This window comes from Phocoena sinus, chromosome 10 (genome assembly GCF_008692025.1).
Source record: "Phocoena sinus isolate mPhoSin1 chromosome 10, mPhoSin1.pri, whole genome shotgun sequence".
NCBI classification, from domain to species: Eukaryota; Metazoa; Chordata; class Mammalia; order Artiodactyla; family Phocoenidae; genus Phocoena; species Phocoena sinus.
In genome coordinates, this window is record NC_045772.1 from 27,865,431 (window position 1) to 27,884,590 (window position 19,160).

The 19,160-nt window shown below is 36.3% G+C and overlaps 1 protein-coding gene across 1 annotated transcript in view; it reads left to right on the top strand.

Moving 5' to 3' along the window:
* EEA1 (early endosome antigen 1) overlaps positions 1–19,160 on the top strand; it is a 142,159-nt gene that overhangs the window by 86,484 nt on the left and 36,515 nt on the right. The window contains exons 11-15 of the mRNA XM_032645166.1: positions 735–1,073; positions 7,001–7,150; positions 8,173–8,292; positions 15,170–15,373; positions 18,771–18,971. Of these exons, the coding sequence (XP_032501057.1) occupies positions 735–1,073; positions 7,001–7,150; positions 8,173–8,292; positions 15,170–15,373; positions 18,771–18,971 (1,014 nt within the window). The remainder of the gene's footprint in view (positions 1–734; positions 1,074–7,000; positions 7,151–8,172; positions 8,293–15,169; positions 15,374–18,770; positions 18,972–19,160) is intronic.

Consider the following 19,160-nt stretch of genomic DNA (forward strand, 5'->3'; position numbering starts at 1 on the left):
TGATGTTTGTAAAAAAGAGCAAAAATGAGGAATCAGTAGAATCAGGCATACTAGAGCAGTAAATGGTATTGTTATTGCTAAAGCTCTTACCAGTTATGAAATTGCAAAGCCAAAAATCAGAATTGCCATATTGTTACTTAAAGTAATTTTTGATAATAGAGGGGTAGTTTCAATTTTTAACTCAAATGGGAGATTATAAATATGTTGCATAGCCTGAAGAATCTAGTTAGTAGATTTTAGTGTTTTCATTTTATGTCAAAATTTTGTTGGTAATTCTTAAATTATATTAATAGAGCTTAGTCAAGTAGACCAATAATAAAACCATAAGTTAGTATATAACAGTTTAATTCTTCTCGATTAAATATTTTCACTGTTTAGGGCTTCCCTGGCGGCGCAGTGGTTGAGAGTCCGCCTGCCGATGCAGGGGACACGGGTTCGTGCCCCGGTGGGGGAAGATCCCACATGCCGCGGAGCGGCTGGGCCCGTGAGCCATGGCTGCTGAGCCTGCGCGTCCGGAGCCTGTGCTCCGCAACGGGAGAGGCCACAACAGTGGGAGGCCCGCGTACAGCAAAAAAAAAAAAAAAAAAAAAAAAAAAGAAAATATTTTCACTGTTTATATTATAATATTTACTAAAACATTTAGTAAGAAATGATATTGCTCTAAAGATTATTTGAATAATTAGAATAACTAAAAATATTAGGAAAGGAAAAAAATTGTTAAATTGTTATTTCAGAACTTGACTGAAAAGTTTCAGAAGAAAGAACTGGACTACACTCAGTTAGAGGAGAAACATAATGAAGAATGTATGAGTAAAAAGAATATACAAGCAAGCCTTCATCAAAAAGACCTAGATTGTCAACAGCTTCAGTCAAGGTTATCTGCATCTGAAACCTCACTGCAGAGAATACAGGCAGAGCTAGGTGAAAAGGGAGAGGCTACTCAAAAGCTCAAAGAAGAATTATCAGAAGTGGAGACCAAGTACCAGCATCTTAAGGCAGAGTTTAAACAGCTACAACAACAGAGAGAAGAAAAGGAACAGCATGGATTACTACTCCAAAGTGAAATTAATCAAGTAAGAGCTGTTAACTTTTATTTATTGTAATTCCCCCTATGGTTTCTTCTTAGTGTGTTTGATGGTTGTTTGATCATAATATAGTTCATTTAAAAAGTTGTCATTTAAAAAAAAAACTCTTAATTTTCACAACCTATAGTATTGAGTCAGATCTCATTTCTGTTAATTTCAATTTCCCTGAAAATGATAGTATCTATCATATAGTATAATTGTGAAGTGTTTATGAATTAATACATATAAATTGCTTAGAATGGTACCTGGTACATGGTAGGTACTCAGCAGGTATTAGCTATTATAATAATTCAAATTGTTGATCATTTTATTTAAAAATTCTTATCTTTTTTCTTTTCTTATTACTAAATTTTAAAAATATAATTACTGTTAAACCAATAGTATAAAAATTAGATATTTTAAAAGAAGAAAACAAATTAGTCCTAACAACTATTTTTTATAGGTAAATAATATCTCTCAGAAGTTTCATGGAAGTTTTGACTTTGCCATTAACTTAATTTTTGAATTCTCTATTCTAATTATTTCTTATAGGTAACATTAAAGTTGGTAGAAAAATGGAAATTTGGGGGAGATTAAAGTCCTCAGCCACTTTCTTGTTTTGATAATTTTCAACTATTTTCATTTATAGGGCAGTGATACTTGGCTTTGTGGCATCAGTCCTCTGTCTTCTTAGCCTGAGATACTCTTCCTATTTCTCTTCTCCCTGATAAATACAACTTACTCCACTTGTCCCGTTTCCAGAAATCTTTTTCTGCATATTGCCACTTCTCACCACCACCCGCTCCAGAGATGGCTTAAGCATTTACATATCTTTTTTTTTTTTTTTTTTTTGCGGTACACGGGCCTCTCACTGTTGTGACCTCTCCCGTTGTGGAGCACAGGCTCCAGACGCGCAGGCTCAGCGGCCATGGCTCACGGGCCCAGCCACTCCGCGGCATGTGGGATCTTCCCGGACCGGGGCACGAACCCGTGTCCCCTGCAGCGGCAGGCGGACTCTCAACCACTGCGCCACCAGGGAAGCCGAAGCATTTACATATCTTGATTGTTTTACTTATCACAGTATAGTATATTATCATAACTTATGTATCTTTCTTCACTAGACTCTGAACTCTTCAGGTGCAGAGACCATGTCTTATTCATTTTTTATCCCAACTACCTGGCATTTTGCTTATTAATCAGCAGATGTTTTAGTAAGTAAGTGAATGAACAAATGCAGGCATTCATAATCGAAGGAAACAGAGGCTTGGGGATATCAATGAATAACTTAAATATAACTTAGATATTTGCCTTTCAGTTCAAATGAACAAATGGGGCATTTATGGTTTCTGAAAGACACTATGCCTTGTTTATTAGGAGATACAGAAATGAAAAAGGAAACAGTACCTACCCTAAATGATTATGTAAATCTCATTGAGGATGAGGCAAGTACTATCCTATACCAATGAATGTGAGAATTAAAATAAAATGATCTCATATACCATGGGAATTTGGAAGAGTTCCTCTCCTGTTTTCTCCCCCCTGCCCCATAGTACTTCATATTGTATAATTATTTTGTCCTGTAAATGTAATCAAAAAAAGCTTTGTGTGAGAGATGGTGCTTGAAATTGTGAATATTGGATGGGTTTTGACAAGTAGCAGTTTGAAGGCAGGATGGTCTTCCAGGCAGAAAAGTAAACTAGAGGCAGGGAAGTATTACAAGAACCAGGGAGGGACACGCATTTGCTCTGAGGATAGGGTATGTGTAATAGTAGTGGACTATTTTGAATCCAAAGAGCATTTGGAAGTTTATTATGCAGGCTTTTGAATAGCAGGCTGAGGAATTTGGGTTTCATTTGGTTGTCAGTGGGTGGAGGGGCATCAGGAATTTTTGAGAACCTACTCAATATTTTTATTCAAAGACTTGAATGTACCTAATTATTTGGTTTAGTCACAATTCTGTACAAAATAAAGAGGTTGTACTGAAGACCTTGAAGTGATACCATTTATCTTCTTCTCTTCAGCATGCTGTCTGGATTCTACCTTCAAAGCATGACTCAAATCTGTCCACTTCTCTTCATCTATACTGCTACCACCCTTAATCTCAGCTGCTGCCATTGCTCACCTGGGCTACTGTTAGCCTTTTTACAGGTTTCCTTTCTCTAGAGACCTCCTTAGTCTATTCTCCGTGTGGAAGCCAGAGGCCTTGTTTTAAAATGTGAAGGATATCACTTTATTCCTCTGCTTGACAACCTCAGTGGCTTTGCTTACACTTTGAATTGAATCCAAATATCTTACTTGGTCATGTAAGCACTTGTGTGTAGTATGGTCCACACTATGTCTGTTTTCAACATGTGAAGCAGCCATACTGATCTCCTTTCAGTTCCTCAAACACCCAACACTTCAAAGCACTTTCCTGCCTTAGGTCCTTTGCCCATGTTTTTTTCTTAGAGTGTTCTTGATTTCAGTTCTTCATAAGGCTTGCTCAGGTATTGTTTCCTCAATAAAGCTTTTCTGGACCATTCTATTTCAATAGCTTATTTTCCATTTATTCTGGACCCTACTTTATTCCAGCAAGCTTCTTCTTTATAATACTTTATATTGTATAGTTAGTTTACTTGTATATTATCTACCATTCCCTTTGGACGGTGAGCTACTTAATTTGAGGAATCTGTTTTATTCTGTACTCTATCAGCCTCTATACTTAGAGCTTTCAGTAAGTATTTATTGGAAGAATGGAAGTGAACCTCACCTTAAACCTTCTTTCAGCGTCCTTAAAGAGTGTAGGGATGAACTGGGTTTGTTTTGCTCTCTACTGTATCCTTAGCTCCCATATCAGTGCTGACAAAAATAGATAGCTGTCAATTGTCAACAAAGGACTTGAAAACAAAGTACCCCATATTATTCATATTTGTGTTCGTGAGCACTTTTAAAATAGCCACAGATATGCAGATAATGATGTTATGTAATTAAACAATTAGTCGTCAATTTACTTTTTTAATTTTTAAAAAATTTTATACAATATTTAAAGGTTTCTTTTTCTTTACAGTTATTATGAAATATTGGCTGTATTCCCCACGTTGTACAGTATGTCCTTGAGCCTGTCTAACCCAGTAGTTTGTATCTCCCACTCCCCAACCCATATGTCCAACTTAATTTAAAAAAATTATCTAACATGCCATCTCAAATAGCATAGTGGTTTATGAGTGTGGGCTTAAGAACCAGCTTTCTGAGTTCCAGTTCTGTGGCCTACAAGCTGTGTGAGCTTGGACAAGTTATTTAATTTGTACCTCAGTTTGCTTATCTATCAAAAAGAGGATAAGAATGGAACTGTCTTCATAGGGTTATTATAAGGATTAAATTAGTTAATATTTGTGAAGCATTTGGAATAGGGCCTGGCACTTAGCAAACATTAATTGGAACTTAATGAATAAAGAATTATTTATATAAGTTTACAAAAATAAATTTCTCAGAGAACATATACATGTATGTATATCTCAAAATGTAACTTTAGGATAGACCATTATATTAATAATTCCAGGATGTATTATTTTTGCTCTTAGTTTATCATTTTTTTCCCTTAACATATTTACTCTAAAATGATATAGGCATTACGGCTTCAGGGATTTTGGCCTGCTTACACCCTTGGGCAGCTTTGATTTGAGATTCATCTCTTTATTAAAGATCAGGGATTTATCAGGATTGTACAGTAAAGAATGACAGTTATTTATAATATATAATGACAATTATTTATAATATATTATATCTCTTTTTTCACCCCTTTAGTAAATCTTCGCTTCAGAGCAACAGTTATCTTTATTTATTTAATAAAAAATTTTTACTGGAGTATAGTTGACCCACGATACCATGTCAGTTCCAGGTGCACAGAAAAGTGAACCAGCCACATGCATCCACACATCCACTCTTTTCTAGACTCCTTTCCCATATAGGCCACCAGAGGAGTATTGAGTAGAGCTCCCCATGCTACACAGTAGCTCCTCACTAGCCATCCATTCCATATATAGTAGTGTGTACATGTCAATCCCAATCTCCCAATTTATTCCACCCCCCCAGCTCACCCGCTGGGGACCATAAGTTTGTTTTCTACATCCAGAGCAACACTTATCTTTAATTTGGTGGTTCTTCACTCTGTCTGCACACCAGAATCACCTGGGGAAATTTAAGAAATTACCAATATCAAGGCCTCACCCTCCACTCGGTTATGCCATAATCTCTGGCATAGGCCTGGGCATTGGTGTATTTAAATGTTTCTCCTGTGATTGTACTGTGTAGTTGAGATTGAAAACTGCTGCTTTTTAAAGTGTTGCTTTTTGGCAAATGATTCCTGAAACTAAATATCATCTGATTCTTGTTATGAAAACATGGATTTCTGGGCTTCAGCTCAATGTACTAAATCTAAACTTCTAGGGGAGAAGTCTGATTATCTTTGTGTTAATAATGATATTGGGTGATTCTTATCCAACAAGTTCAGGAACTAGATGTAGGGGATGCCTGTCTGTAAGAGATCAAGCACTTAGATGCTTGAAATATGAATTTACTTTGAAGGCCTCCTTTGCTTTCACATACCAGGATTGGATCTATTTCTTGTAGTGAGAAGGAGAGGGTTTGGGTAGTTACTACAGTGCTAATTCACTGCATTTTAAGAAGAAGAAGAAGAAAATGGAGAGATGTCAGGGTGCTGGCTTAGGACAAGAATAAAATAAATGTCTTTTCTTTAACTCTTACTGATTCCTGTTTTAGTTAGATTGAAGCATGCTTTACTTTAGAAATCCACTTTGGTTTTCTTTATTGACGATAGAATATATTTTGACAGCTGCAGGTTGCTTCATAGCATAAGAAAATAGTGGGTGTCCACTCTTCTGATAGAACTTTATTTTTTTCCTTGCCAACTGTGAATTTTTATGGAGAAATATGCAAGTGTAGAGCATATAAGTGTATATATGACACAAAGGCTATAGACTCTTAATATTTTCAGATTTAACATGAATGGGTTTGATTGAAAGCAATTGTATAGAATGCTTGTTATTAATTTCCAGTTTTGCTGAGGCACATGCTGAGATTTGATTTAATGTGTTATGAGGCTGGGGTGTAGAAGTACTCTTAGTGTGTAAGCTTTGCTGAATGTCTTGCATCTTTATCTCCATGCCACTCTTTTTTTGTTCTGTACTCCCAGCACTTGTGCAGTAATTCTTCTAAAATTAGTACAAACTTTTTTTTTTTTCATGGACCCACCCCCAGCCAATCCCACAAGAGAAACCAGCTGTTATTTCTGGTAGTATTAGTGAAAATAAGGAATTTGAGAAAGCGATAGTTCTAGCTCCAAGAAAAATTTCTCCTTTAGTTTTAGCTAGGTGGCAATTTTAAAGTTAATGAATGAGAATCACCTAATATTTTAAGAAACTATTCTTTCCTCTATTTTATTTAGAAATTGTGTGCCAGTTTGAGGACTTGAGAATGCTTTGTGCTCTATTCAGTACCCAAATATAAGAAGTCAGTTGTGGTGGTTCATAATTATGGGAAAAGTACAAGAATCACTTTGGGATTCTAAAAACTACAGTGGAATAGGTCTGAATGTGCCTTAAGTGTCTTAATTTTTAAGTTTTGTTTTATTTAAGTTCCTCAAGTGATTACAACACATATCTAAACAAGAGCCTCAGGTTTGCTGGTTTTTTTTTTTTCTTTAAAGAGTGCAAAAACCCTGAAACCTGTGATGTTTGGTTACAGTTTTATGAGTCATAATTTATGTGATTAAAATTCAATTGGATCTTAGGTTCCTCTAAAGTATCATGAAAATTAATATATTATTTTTATATTGGTGAAAAATAAAACATTGTTTGGAAAGTAGGTGGTAGTAGTAATGGTGGTGATTGTAGGTGTGTTTATACATATGTACTTACTTTTTTTTTCCTTTTCTGAAGTTACATAGCAAACTTCTGGAGACAGAGCGCCAACTAGGGGAAGCTCATGGTAGGCTGAAGGAACAGAGACAGCTTTCAAGTGAAAAGCTGATGGATAAAGAACAACAAGTGGCTGATCTACAGCTCAAACTTTCTCGTTTAGAAGAAGAGGTAAGCTCGCATTTCAAATGAGTTTACATTAGTACATTTTTTGATAGATTTGAGGCATCTTAAATATTGTTTTTAATCTTTTTATGGTCAAGAGCTTTAATTGGATTTTTTTAACTTTAAGTTGGGACTTTTATTTCTCCCCAGTTAAAATGTCCTATTTGTTAACTGCATTAAGTCATTTTGTTGTGATTGTATTCCCTAAAGTTCTCAACAAAAATGTGCAAAGAAGGCTACTCTTCAGCTTTAGGCAGGATAAATTCTTGGGGTGAACCTGTCAGGCTGCTCAAGAAGAGTCTTCCTATCCAGGAATGACCAATTCCTAATGGCTCTGAAAAATGAACAGTTGCTGAGGGCATTAATGACATGTAGTTGGTGCATATAAACTTTGAGTTTGCATTTAAGGATTTTTTTCTCTTTTAAAAATTAAACATAAGATTGTATGCTATCCTAATTTAAGCTGTAGTTGGCAAAAATGGTAACTGCTATTTGGTTAAAGTAAAAGTTATCATTAAAGTACTTCTTTTATTAGAATTGAACAAACCCTGAGAGTTAAAATCTGTAGCTTCAGCAAAAGATTTTCTTCTAGACCCAAAATCTTAGTGTGGTAGATCATGCTTTTGTTTCCCAATTAGTGATAATTATGATTGTTGTGAAAAAAGTAAAACATATATTGATACTGTTACAAAAATAATTATATAATTAATTAAAAATTAATTAAAATATATAATTAATTCCTTGATCATATTAGTATATAAAAACAATAATAAACTAAATGCCAACCTGGAGAAAGAATTTTATACTTTTCAGTATGAGAATCAATTCTTAAGGAATAATTTCTTAATCATGAGATTATGATTCTATAAGTAATGAGATATTGCTTTTAAAGTTGATTTTTATCTGTTGTTTGAATTGAATTTTCTCTTCAGACTTGAGAATTGTGAGATCTGAAGTACTACCAAATATTTATATGCTAGCATTATGCCTTTAAGTTGTCAACTGACAGTCTTCATTTTTTTTTTAAGTTGAAGGAAAAAGTAATAAATTCCACAGAATTGCAGCATCAGTTAGATAAAACAAAGCAACAGCATCAAGAACAACAAGCTCTTCAGCAAAGCACTACAGCAAAACTTCGTGAAGCTCAGGTAAATAGTATTTGAATTTTTGGCCTTTTAAACAAAAATTAACCAAATCATTATCCTTTTGTTGTGGTGAAACTAGATAATGCAAAGTACTTGATTATGAAGAGTTTTGATAATTTTCAGTATCTGGATAATCAGAAAATCTTTTTCTTTTGATTGCTCTGTTGAAAATTTTTTCTAAAATATTAAAAAATATTTATTATAAATAGATTTGTTACTTATAAATTTATATAAAAATTTAAAATTTATTAAATTTCTGTTAAAGAAATTTATTAAATTTATTTAAATACAATATATTATTTATTTAAATTGTTATTTATACATAATAAATTATTTATTATTGTTTATTAAAAATACCTTATTTTAGAAACTAAAAATGCAAATAAAATTTCTCAGTTTACCTCAGTAAAAAATAACATTTTGTATTTCCTACAATAGAACTTACTGTTTATTGGTCATGTCTTTCCCTGTTTCAGAGCTATCATATGAACATTGGAATTGTAGGTATAGAAAATGTGACTGAGTTAAATTTGTACAGATTCTATAGTATAGCTCAGAAGATTGAAATAAGTTAAGTTTTTCTTTTGTTATGGTGAGCAGAAGACGGTACCCAGATGTTTGAAATGAATTTGAATTTGGCATTCATTTATTTCTTCGGTCTTTCATTAATTCATTGAATATTATTGAGCACTGTGTGTCAGGCCCAGTGGTAAGCACTGAAATTAGAGAGCTGAGTAAGACACAGTGCCTGCCTTCTAGGAAATGGCAATCTAATGATAGACACACAGAAGCAATGTTGGAATTGAAAGGAGGCAGTAAATAATATGCCTTTCTTTCCCTTCTGAGTTTGGATAGTGGCATGGGAGTCAGATGGTTAGAGATCCAAATATTGTATTCATTTATTTGTTCTTTCATTCAGTCAACAAATATATATTAATGTCTACTCTTAGCCAAGGAAGTGATTTTGTGGATATGGCAGCAAAGAAAATAGACAAAGATGTCTGCTCTCACGGAGCTTAGTGAGGAAGACAAATACTAGCCAAGGTAAATAGGCAAAATATATAGTGTGTTAGATGGTGGAAGTGCTATGGAGATGAAAAAAGGGACGGGGAATAGAAAGTATCTGGGGATCTGGAGGTGGGACTGCAATGTTAGATATGGTTGCCAGGGAAGGCATCTTTGAGAAGATCTAAAGGAAGGGAAGGTGTACAAGAACATCAAGAAGCCAGTGAGTGGAGTGGTGTGAGTGATAAGAGAGTTAAAAGCCATAGGGATCACAGCCATAGAGATCACAGAGGATCAGAACATGTTGAGCTTCGTTAAGTAATTTTAAGGATTTTACTGTGAGATGAGAAATCATTGGAGGATTCTGAGCAATGGAGTAGTATGATCGGACTTATAATTTCGTAGGATTACTCTGGCTACTGTATTGAGAGTAGGCCATAGGGGCACATAAGTAGAAACAAAGAAATTCGCTAAGAGACTACTATAATAATTGACACAAGAAATGATATGGCTTGGATCAGAGTGGAAACAGTGCAGGTAGTGAAAAATGGTCAGATTCTAGATATACTTTAAAAGCTGACAGATTTACTGATAGATTGATGTGGGGCATCAGCAGAGAAGTCAAGGATGATTCCAAGGATTTTGGCTTGGGTAGTTGGAAGGATGGAGGTCAAACAAGATGAAGACTGGGAATCCTACTGGATTTGGCAACATGAAGTCACTGATGACATTGGTAAGAGCAATTTGTAAAGAGAAGGAGGGGCAAAAGCCTGATGGAGAGGGTCCAAAAGCAAATGGGAAGAGAGAAGTTTGATGCAATGAATATAGATAACTCTAGGAGTTTTATTATAAAGAGTAGCAAAAAAAATAGAGTAGTAAAGATGAGGTAGAGAATTTGGTATAGATTGCAGGCAAGAGGACTTTCTTATAATGTACCGCAGAATTAAATTTATTCATCCAATCACAGACAAAGCTGGAAATGACAGCCTTTTACCTTCTTATAGGCAGGTTGTCTCTTAGACTGAGGGGAGAGCAAGGGGCTGAGTTAAACATTCTTGATTCCTTATTCCAAGCTTTCTAGTTAGTTAAATTCTCAATCTCTGGGGAGGAATAAGAAAAGGATGGCAAAGAGGCCAGGCAAAGTCTCTCATTATGAAAAGTCCTAAAAACTAATTAAAGAGATGTGATGAGTATAATTCTAGGTGTATATATGTGTATAAAATTATTATGATAGCATAGAGAAGACAGTTATGTAACTCTGATAAAATTTGGAAAAGAGCAGTTACAGAAAATTTCCTTAGAAGGGGCAGTCTGTTGCAAAGTTTGTGTAGATGTTTCTGGGTTGCAAAGATGGTGATAGTGAGTAGTATACTCCAAGTAGAAGTTACAAGGAAAAGAATAGTGAAGCTGGTATGAACGAAACTGTTAGGTTTTGCTGGAGCTTAAAGTGTGATTTAGAGATGAGTTGGAGAAGAGCCCAGAGCATTAGACATGGGTAAGTTTATGGAAGGCCTTTCTATCTATGCTTGAAGATAGAAAGGTATTGAAGGTCTTTAGAAGTGCCATAGCCAGATTTGATTTTTAAATAGATTATTCTCATGGTTTTGTAAAACATAAATTTTGGAGAGAATATTCTGAAACAGGAGATCAGTTAAAAGACTAATATATGCAGTAGTTTAGGTGAAAAATAATGATGGTCCTTTTTTTTATCAATTTATTTTTGTTTATTATTTTTGGCTGTGTTGGGTCTTCGTTGCTGCGCGTGGGCTTCCTCCAGTTGCGGCGAGTGGGGGCTACTCTTCTTCGTGGTGCACGGGCTTCTCATTGTGATGGCTCCTCTTGTTGCGGAGCACGGGCTCTAGAGTGCCCCGGCTTCAGTAGATGCGGCACGTGGGCTCAGGAGTTGTGGCTTGTGGGCTCTAGAGCACAGGCTCAGTAGTTGTGGTGGGCAGGCTTAGTTGCTCTGTGGTGTGTGGGATCTTCCCGGACCAGGGATCGAACCTGTGTCCCCTGCATTGGCAGGCGGATTATTAACCACTGCGCCACCAGGGAAGCCTAATAATGATGGTCTTAGTTTAAGCAATTGCTAAAAAATATCATAGGGACAAATATGAATGCTACTTCGGAGGTAAAGTAAATACTAGTTTGGAGGTAAAATACTACTTAAGACAAATATGAATACTACTTTGGAGGTAAATTAATAGTTGTAGGGAATGACAGAGATAGGGAATGGCTTGCAGACTGATAACATTGGGTACATGGTAAATGGAGGTATCATCAGCTGTTAATGAACTTGAGAAAGATGGCCAGTGCAGTGAGTTCAGTTTCGGACAAGTCTTGAGGCACCTATGGGATGTATTAATTTAAAACCTGAAGGAGAGGACCATGCTATATATTAGCCGTGAGAGACAGTATTTATGGGGTAAATGGAATTATTACAATAAATGTGATCAACCAGGGAGAGAGTATAATGAGAAAAACAGGCAACTGGTGACACAAGACTTCTGGGAAACACTAACATTTAAGGGATGGATGAGTAGAGGAAGAACAGCTCAAAGAAAGAATGATCAGAGCAATTAAGGAGACCTTGCAGAGTGAAAGCCAAAGGACTAGGGAGAGTCAAAAGTTGGGAGTAAGCAGCAACTTCAAATGTGGGTGTGTGGAGAGGACGCCCAGTATGATAAATGAAAAATATTCATTAGGTTAAGTAGTTAAGAATTAGTGACCTTGTGAAGCATAATTTCAATAAAGTGATAGACATGAATATCTGATTTTTGATTGATGAGTAAATGAGAGATGAGGGAGTGGGGAAAGTAAATATGCGTTACTCTTGAAGTTAAAATATGAATTGCATAAAGACTGGGCAGAAGCTGGAGTGGGACTTGGTCTGGGAAGTGTTTTTGAGAACCAGAGATACCTGAATATGTTTATAATGTAGGACAAAGGGACTAGTAGAGAGGGAATAATTGAGGATATTGGAGAAGGGGAGGTGACTGAAGGAATAAGGTACTTATAAGCTATGATGTCACTGATACAATGGGTGGTGGTAAATTCAGACTTATCTTGTGAAGGATATCCTTTGAAGAAAGGAGGGGTGTGTGTGTGTGTATGTGTATTTAAATATATTTTACTTTATTATTTATTTTTATTGTATAGTTGATTTACAATATTGTGTTAGTTTCAGGTGTACAGCAAAGTGATTAAGTTATACATAAATACATACATATGCATATGTGTGTGTGTATATATATATATTCTTTTTCAGATTCTTTCCCTTTACCGTTATTACAAAATATTGAGTATAGTTCCCTGTGCTGTATAGTAAGTCCTTGTTGGTTATCTATTTTACATATAGTAGTGTGTAAATATTCTTGAATTATATATGTTTATAATTTTATAGGTAAGAGGAAGAAACGTCATGGTAGGTCATTCCTGAAGATAATATAGCACCGCCCACCCCCCAGGTTAAGTTTGAATAGTAATAGCTGAATGTCTGGTGGACAGAGATTAAGAATTTGGAGATTAAGATTAAGCTTTTAAATGGTTATTTAGGGGAATATTTGAGGATGAGAACCCCACTCAAGTGACAGGAGTGAAAAGATGATTCTGAGTATATAATAGAGGTTGGAGTCTAGAAATTTGTGGTGGCACCAATCTATGGAGGTTTGTGATTTTGCTCTAATAGTGCTTAGAAATGTAGGTGTGGAGAAAGCAGATTGCACCATTGATCTAGGATTGGGTTTTTGTTTGGAGTGACTGTATTGGAAACTTGGGGGGTAAAAGGAAATGGAGAGTGTAGATGAAAGAATAGTTAAGGTTAGTTCATATCCATATATGAGGTTCAGGAAGAAAAGCTAGGTGTATGCTAAATATGCTAGAATAAAATTGAGGTTAATGTCTCTTTGACATTGAAGAGCAGAAATGAGGTCATGAAACTGGAAGACGGTCAGGAAGTTGTGGTCACAGAGTAGGATAATTGACATTTTTTTTATCTAGAACAATTTGAGGTGATTACAAGATCCTGCATGTGAGTGATTGAATAGAATGAATAAAGGTCCAGGAATTAAGATGATATGAATGTTGAGGCTGTACTCTTAATTCTCTATGTATTTTGTATTTCCCAGGAAATTGGCAGAAATTGGGATTGAGAGAAAGACTAAATCAGGTCTCAAGTCTTCAGTGAATGAGGTAGGGATTTACAGATGATAGCAACACAGCATAGAGGGTAGAATAAATGAATACATAATTCCCAAAGCAGCATAAACCTTTTACTTGAGGGAGAGAGTAATGGCAGTGAAGAAATCTAGAAAAAGTCAACCTCTCCTGCTTGCCCAACAGAACAGTCCTTACATATCAGAGAGGGCTGATGGGGAATCAGCATCTGTATAGAGAGCACCAAACTTCAGTTAGACTTGGAAATAGAGTGATAGTTCTAGAAAAAGCTTAGCCCTGGAACTGTGTTTCCAGAAGATTGGTAGAATGTACAGAGAGGGTTCTTAGTGGTAGGAACAGAGGATGAGAGCAGAGAGATTAGGTTGCTTTTCATCGTTTCGTGACTGAAACTTAAAGGGATGAGAAACACGTTTGAAAGTGACTGATCTTACTTTTTTTTTTTTTTTGCGGTACGCGGGCCTCTCACTGTTGTGGCCTCTCCCGTTGCGGAGCACAGGCTCTGGACGCGCAGGCTCAGAGGCCATGGCTCATGGGCCTAGCCGCTCCGCGGCATGTGGGATCTTCCTGGACCAGGGCACGAACCCGTGTCCCCTGCATCGGCAGGCAGACTCTCAACCACTGTGCTACCAGGGAAGCCCCGATCTCACATATTTTAATATTGGCACACTTCGTTGAGGGTACCAGGGGGTTGCTGGCTTTGTCTCAGGAAGGTGGTGTGGGCTGCTATAAAGTTTGCATAAGGGCTTGTTAGGGCCTTGTTCTGGGTGGAGGCTCTCTGGCTCTCTTAGAATGATTGAGGCAGAGGCAAAGGCTGTGGGTCAGATAGCTCTCAACATTAATGAGTGTTGCTCTGGATGTGGGCTCTTGCATGTGCTCTGTGTAACATGATGGTCCTTGGTGAAGTAAAGAAGAGGGATCCCTTGATGTAGTGACAGAAGAGTCCTATTGGGGTATTGAAATGATCTTTCATGAGTGTATGTGCGTTAGAGTACAGTCACTTACTTTTCTGTTCATTCAGTAAATATCTTAGAACATACAGGTCTTGGATACCTTGATGAATAAAACAGATAAAAATCTTCACCTTCTTGGAGCCTATTCTTGTGAGGGGGCAGAGGGAGGCACATAAACATGAAAAATAAGTAAATGATTTAGTGTTAGAAGATAAGTGCTGTGGAAAGAAAAAATATTCAGGAGAGGGAGTATTTGGAAAGGCTGCAATTTTAAATGTAATGATCAGGGTAGGTATGATTGAGAAGGTGGCATTTGAGCAAACATTGGAAGGAGAGGGAATGAGCCATGTGACTTTGTGAGGAAGTGTGCCAGGCAGAAGAGACAATTGGTGCGAAGGCTCTGAGGTGGGCATGTGCCTGGTGTGATTAGGAATAATGAGGAGTTCCACGTGTCTGAAATGGAGTAAACAAGAGTCGTCGTAGGTGGTGAGGTCAGAGTGTTAGAGTAAGAATGTGGTTAATTGAAGGGGTATTTTGGTTAAATTCTAGTTTATTATCAATGATATAGGTTTATATTGTTAAGTATATAGTTCTAATTATTTAATTAAATTTGTCATGTTAAAATGTAATGATTAGTAAAAAATATGTAAGACTAAGAGTTTGAGTCTTAAAATTTATTTATTATCATTTTGTTTGAGGAATAACTTTTTAAGTTCTCTATCATTAAGGTAGTAGTTTTCAATTCTTTACAGAATGATTTAGAACAAGTACTACGTCAAATTGGTGATAAGGACCAAAAGATCCAGAACCTTGAAGCCTTATTACAGAAGAGTAAAGAAAATATTTCTTTACTAGAAAAGGAAAGAGAAGACCTTTATGCAAAAATTCAGGCTGGTGAGGGAGAGACTGCTGTTCTTAACCAGTTACAAGAAAAAAACCATACATTACAAGAACAAGTAAGCTTGTCAAGTGTATTCTATTTCTAAAATTTACTTTTCAAGTGTATTCTATTTCTAAAATTTACTTTTATCTCTCTAAATCTTACTAAGTGCTTTATCTAAATGATTCTTCTGTTATTTTTAGTACTTTAAAAATTATTATGTATTTCTGACAAATACTATCTTATTTACCTTAGAGGTGGGTTGCTATTGTAGTGAAAATAAGCTAACATGATTTGATGAAGGAGCTCTCAGTTCATGTCCCAGGATGTAATTTATTACCTGTGATGACCATGAGCAAATCATTTCCCCTTGTTAGCTCATTTGAAAAGTATAGTTAGCTCATATTGAAAAGTTATTAATAATATAAACTTGCCTCATGGCATTTTGTGATGTTTTGAAAAAAGTAAATAACAAATATATTTATAAACTAAAACCACTAATCAAGTGTTAGTTGTTATTATGTATTGTTTAATAACCAGGCTTAGTGGTTACCTATATTTTGATATTGTATATGTGTTTGGAATAGCTAATAATAATTTTGGTAAGTTGCCTTATCGTTCTAACATCTATGTGTTAGTTTAAGTGAAACTTATAAAATTTAGCTTAATACATTTTCGAACTGTAAAGAATTTATAGTCACTTTTTGGAAGAATTGTCCAATGAGAGAATTCTAATTATCTAAATGAGAAAGTATTAAAGTATAAGTAGGTCTTATCACTTTTCTAACTTGGGTATTAGAATATAACACAAATTTTTCCCTCAAATTTCAAAGTTAGCCTAGGTTACCAGTTTTTATGAAGAATTATTTAGACTAGCTTTTATAGTTGAAAGTTGCTCAGTGTTCAGAACTCAGTGTTCAGTATGAGTTTTGATACAGATAAGAAGGCACATGATACCTAAAAGAGACTAAAGTGATGGGGGTGTATTGATAAACATAAAGATTGCTTCCAGGATTATAGAGCTGATAATTTCCCTCATATCTTAAGCTTTTAAACTACCAGCTGCATTGATTTAGTACTCTAATTTTAATGTTGACCTGAAACAAAGATGGCTTCTTTTTTTAGGATTTTATCTTGAACACAGTGTCTGGATTTTAAAAAGGTATTGGTGGGCTTCCCTGGTGGCACAGTGGTTAAGAACCCACCTGCCAATGTAGGGAACACGGGTCCGGGAAGATCCCACATGCCATGGAGCAGCTAAGCCTGTGCGCCACAACTACTAAGCCTGTGCTCTAGAGTCTGTGAGCTACCACTACTGAGCCGCGTGCCACAACTACTGAAGCCTGCACACCTAGAGCCCGTGCTCCACAACAAGAGAAGCCACTGCAATGAGAAGCCCACGCACCACAACAAAGACCTAATGGAACCAAAAATAAATAATAAATAAATTAAAAAATATCATATTAAAAAGATATTGGCATATCCCAACGATCTATACTGTTCTAGGGTGTGATGGCTTAGGAGTGAATGTGATTTGAACCTAATAAATTTTTTTTTTTTGCGGTACGCGTGCCTCTCACTGTTGTGGCCTTTCCCATTGCAGAGCACAGGCTCCGGATGCTCAGGCTCATTGGCCATGGCTCACGGGCCCAGCCGCTCCACGGCATGTGGGATCTTCCCAGACTGGGGCACGAACCTGTGTCCCCTGCATCGGCAGGCGGACTCTCAACCACTGCGCCACCAGGGAAGCCCTGAACCTAATACATTTTAAAAGGGTGTCAAATTCAAAACCAGGCAGATCCATCTCCTGACCCTAAACGTGCTCCTAAAGTAAATTGCTTGAGGAAATTGGATCCCAAAGATTACAGGATGGAAATTTTGGTTGAAGTGTGTTCATATTCCATTGGAGATAGAAGCCCAACTAAAAGAATTGTGGGCTGACTCACATGACAACTTGTTTTTGAAAGGGCTATTTTATCTTGAAGATTTTGAGTTTGGAGGAACTAAGGTGATAGGCAGTGGAAAGAATCAGAACACTTGAAATTCCTTAAAAATTTATTGACTTAAATAATTTTGCCAGGACTTCCCTGGTGGCGCAGTGGTTAAGAGTCCACTTGCCAATGCAGGAGACATGGGTTCAAGCCCCGGTCTGGGAAGATCCCACATGCCACAGAGCAACTAAGCCCGTGTGCCACACTACTGAGCCTGCACTCTAGAGCCTGTGAGCCACAACTACTGAGCACTTGTGCCACAGCTACTGAAGCCAGCACGCCTAGAGCCCGTGCTCCACAACAAGAGAAGCCACCATAATCAGAGGAGCCTGGGCACTGCAACGAAGAGTAGCTGCCACTCACTGCAACTAGAGAAAGCCCGTGGGCAGCAATGAAGACCCAACGGAGCCAAAAATAAATAAATAAAATAATTTTGCCTATGTTACACATAATTTAAAAAAACCCTTTACACTTAAAAAAATAAAATATACTTATGGATATAAAGAAAAACTATAATAATGGAAATAGAAGTGGAAACTAAAAATTAGAACTTCTAGAGATTAAAAAAAAAATCTGAAATGAAAATTTCACTCGATGAATATAATAGATTAAGCAAATGGAAAACAGTATCAGTGACCATTAAGACAAGGTAATTGAAACTGTCCACAGTGAAGCACAGAGAGAAAAAAGGCTGGAAAAAAAATGAACAGTGCCTTAATGACCTGTGGGATAGTATCATGTAATCTAGCATACATATAATGAGTGTCAAAGAAGAGTGGAGAGGAGGAAATATTTATAGAAATAGTGGCTGAAAAAATAGTAAATTTAATAAAAAATATGAAACCACAGATTGAAGAAACTCAATGCATTCTAACCAGAGTACCTCAAAGAAACATCAGATGAATTGGGTTTCACCTAAATGAAAAATGAATGCTCTTCAAAAGATACCATTACAAAAATAAAAGCCAAGACAGACTGGGAGAAAATATGTGTAGTACATATATCTGACAATTCAGAAACATCCAGGATATATAAGGAACTCTTATTACTCAATCAGATCGGTGATTGCCTGGGGCCAGAGGTGAGCGGAGGGTGGGTACTGAGTGCACAGGAGCATGAGGAAACTTTTGGGGGTAATCGGAATGTTCTCTTGCTTGATTGTGGTGATGGTTAAATGAATGTATATATTTATCAGCTCTCCTCAAACTGTACAATTGAATTGGGTGAATTTTATTACATCTAAATTATAGTTCAGTAGAGTTGGTTTTAAAAATAATAGGAATCTCTGAATTTGATGTGATTCTTATGATTTTGAGAGATTATGTTTACTTATTTTTGGAAAGATATGAATGTTTCTCTAAAAAAAGTTGAGATAATCTATCATAGAGCACTTTAACATTCTCATGGTGCTTAAATTTGGGTTTCTTAGTTCTTGTTACATCATTTGTGACCTTCATAATTAGAGTCTTGCTTATATGGTAGGTAACTCAACTAACGGAGAAGCTGAAGAATCAGTCAGAAAGTCATAAACAAGCCCAGGAGAATTTGCATGACCAGGTGCAAGAGCAGAAGGCACATCTCAGAGCTGCACAAGACCGCGTCCTTTCCCTAGAATCCAGCATTAATGAATTAAGTAGTCAATTAAATGAAAGCAAGGAGAAGGTCTCCCAGCTTGATATACAGGTAATATCGAATTATGTAACTTAATATGAGTTTGCATGAATAAAACACCAATTTTAGGCCATCACATATTTGAAATCGTTTCTCTCTCCCTCCCCACCCCTGCCTTACTTATTAATGGAGAAAAAATTGGGAATAGAAATTAAATAAAGTTTGTATTTAGACAGTTGTTGAGCTTTCCTGTTTGCCTTT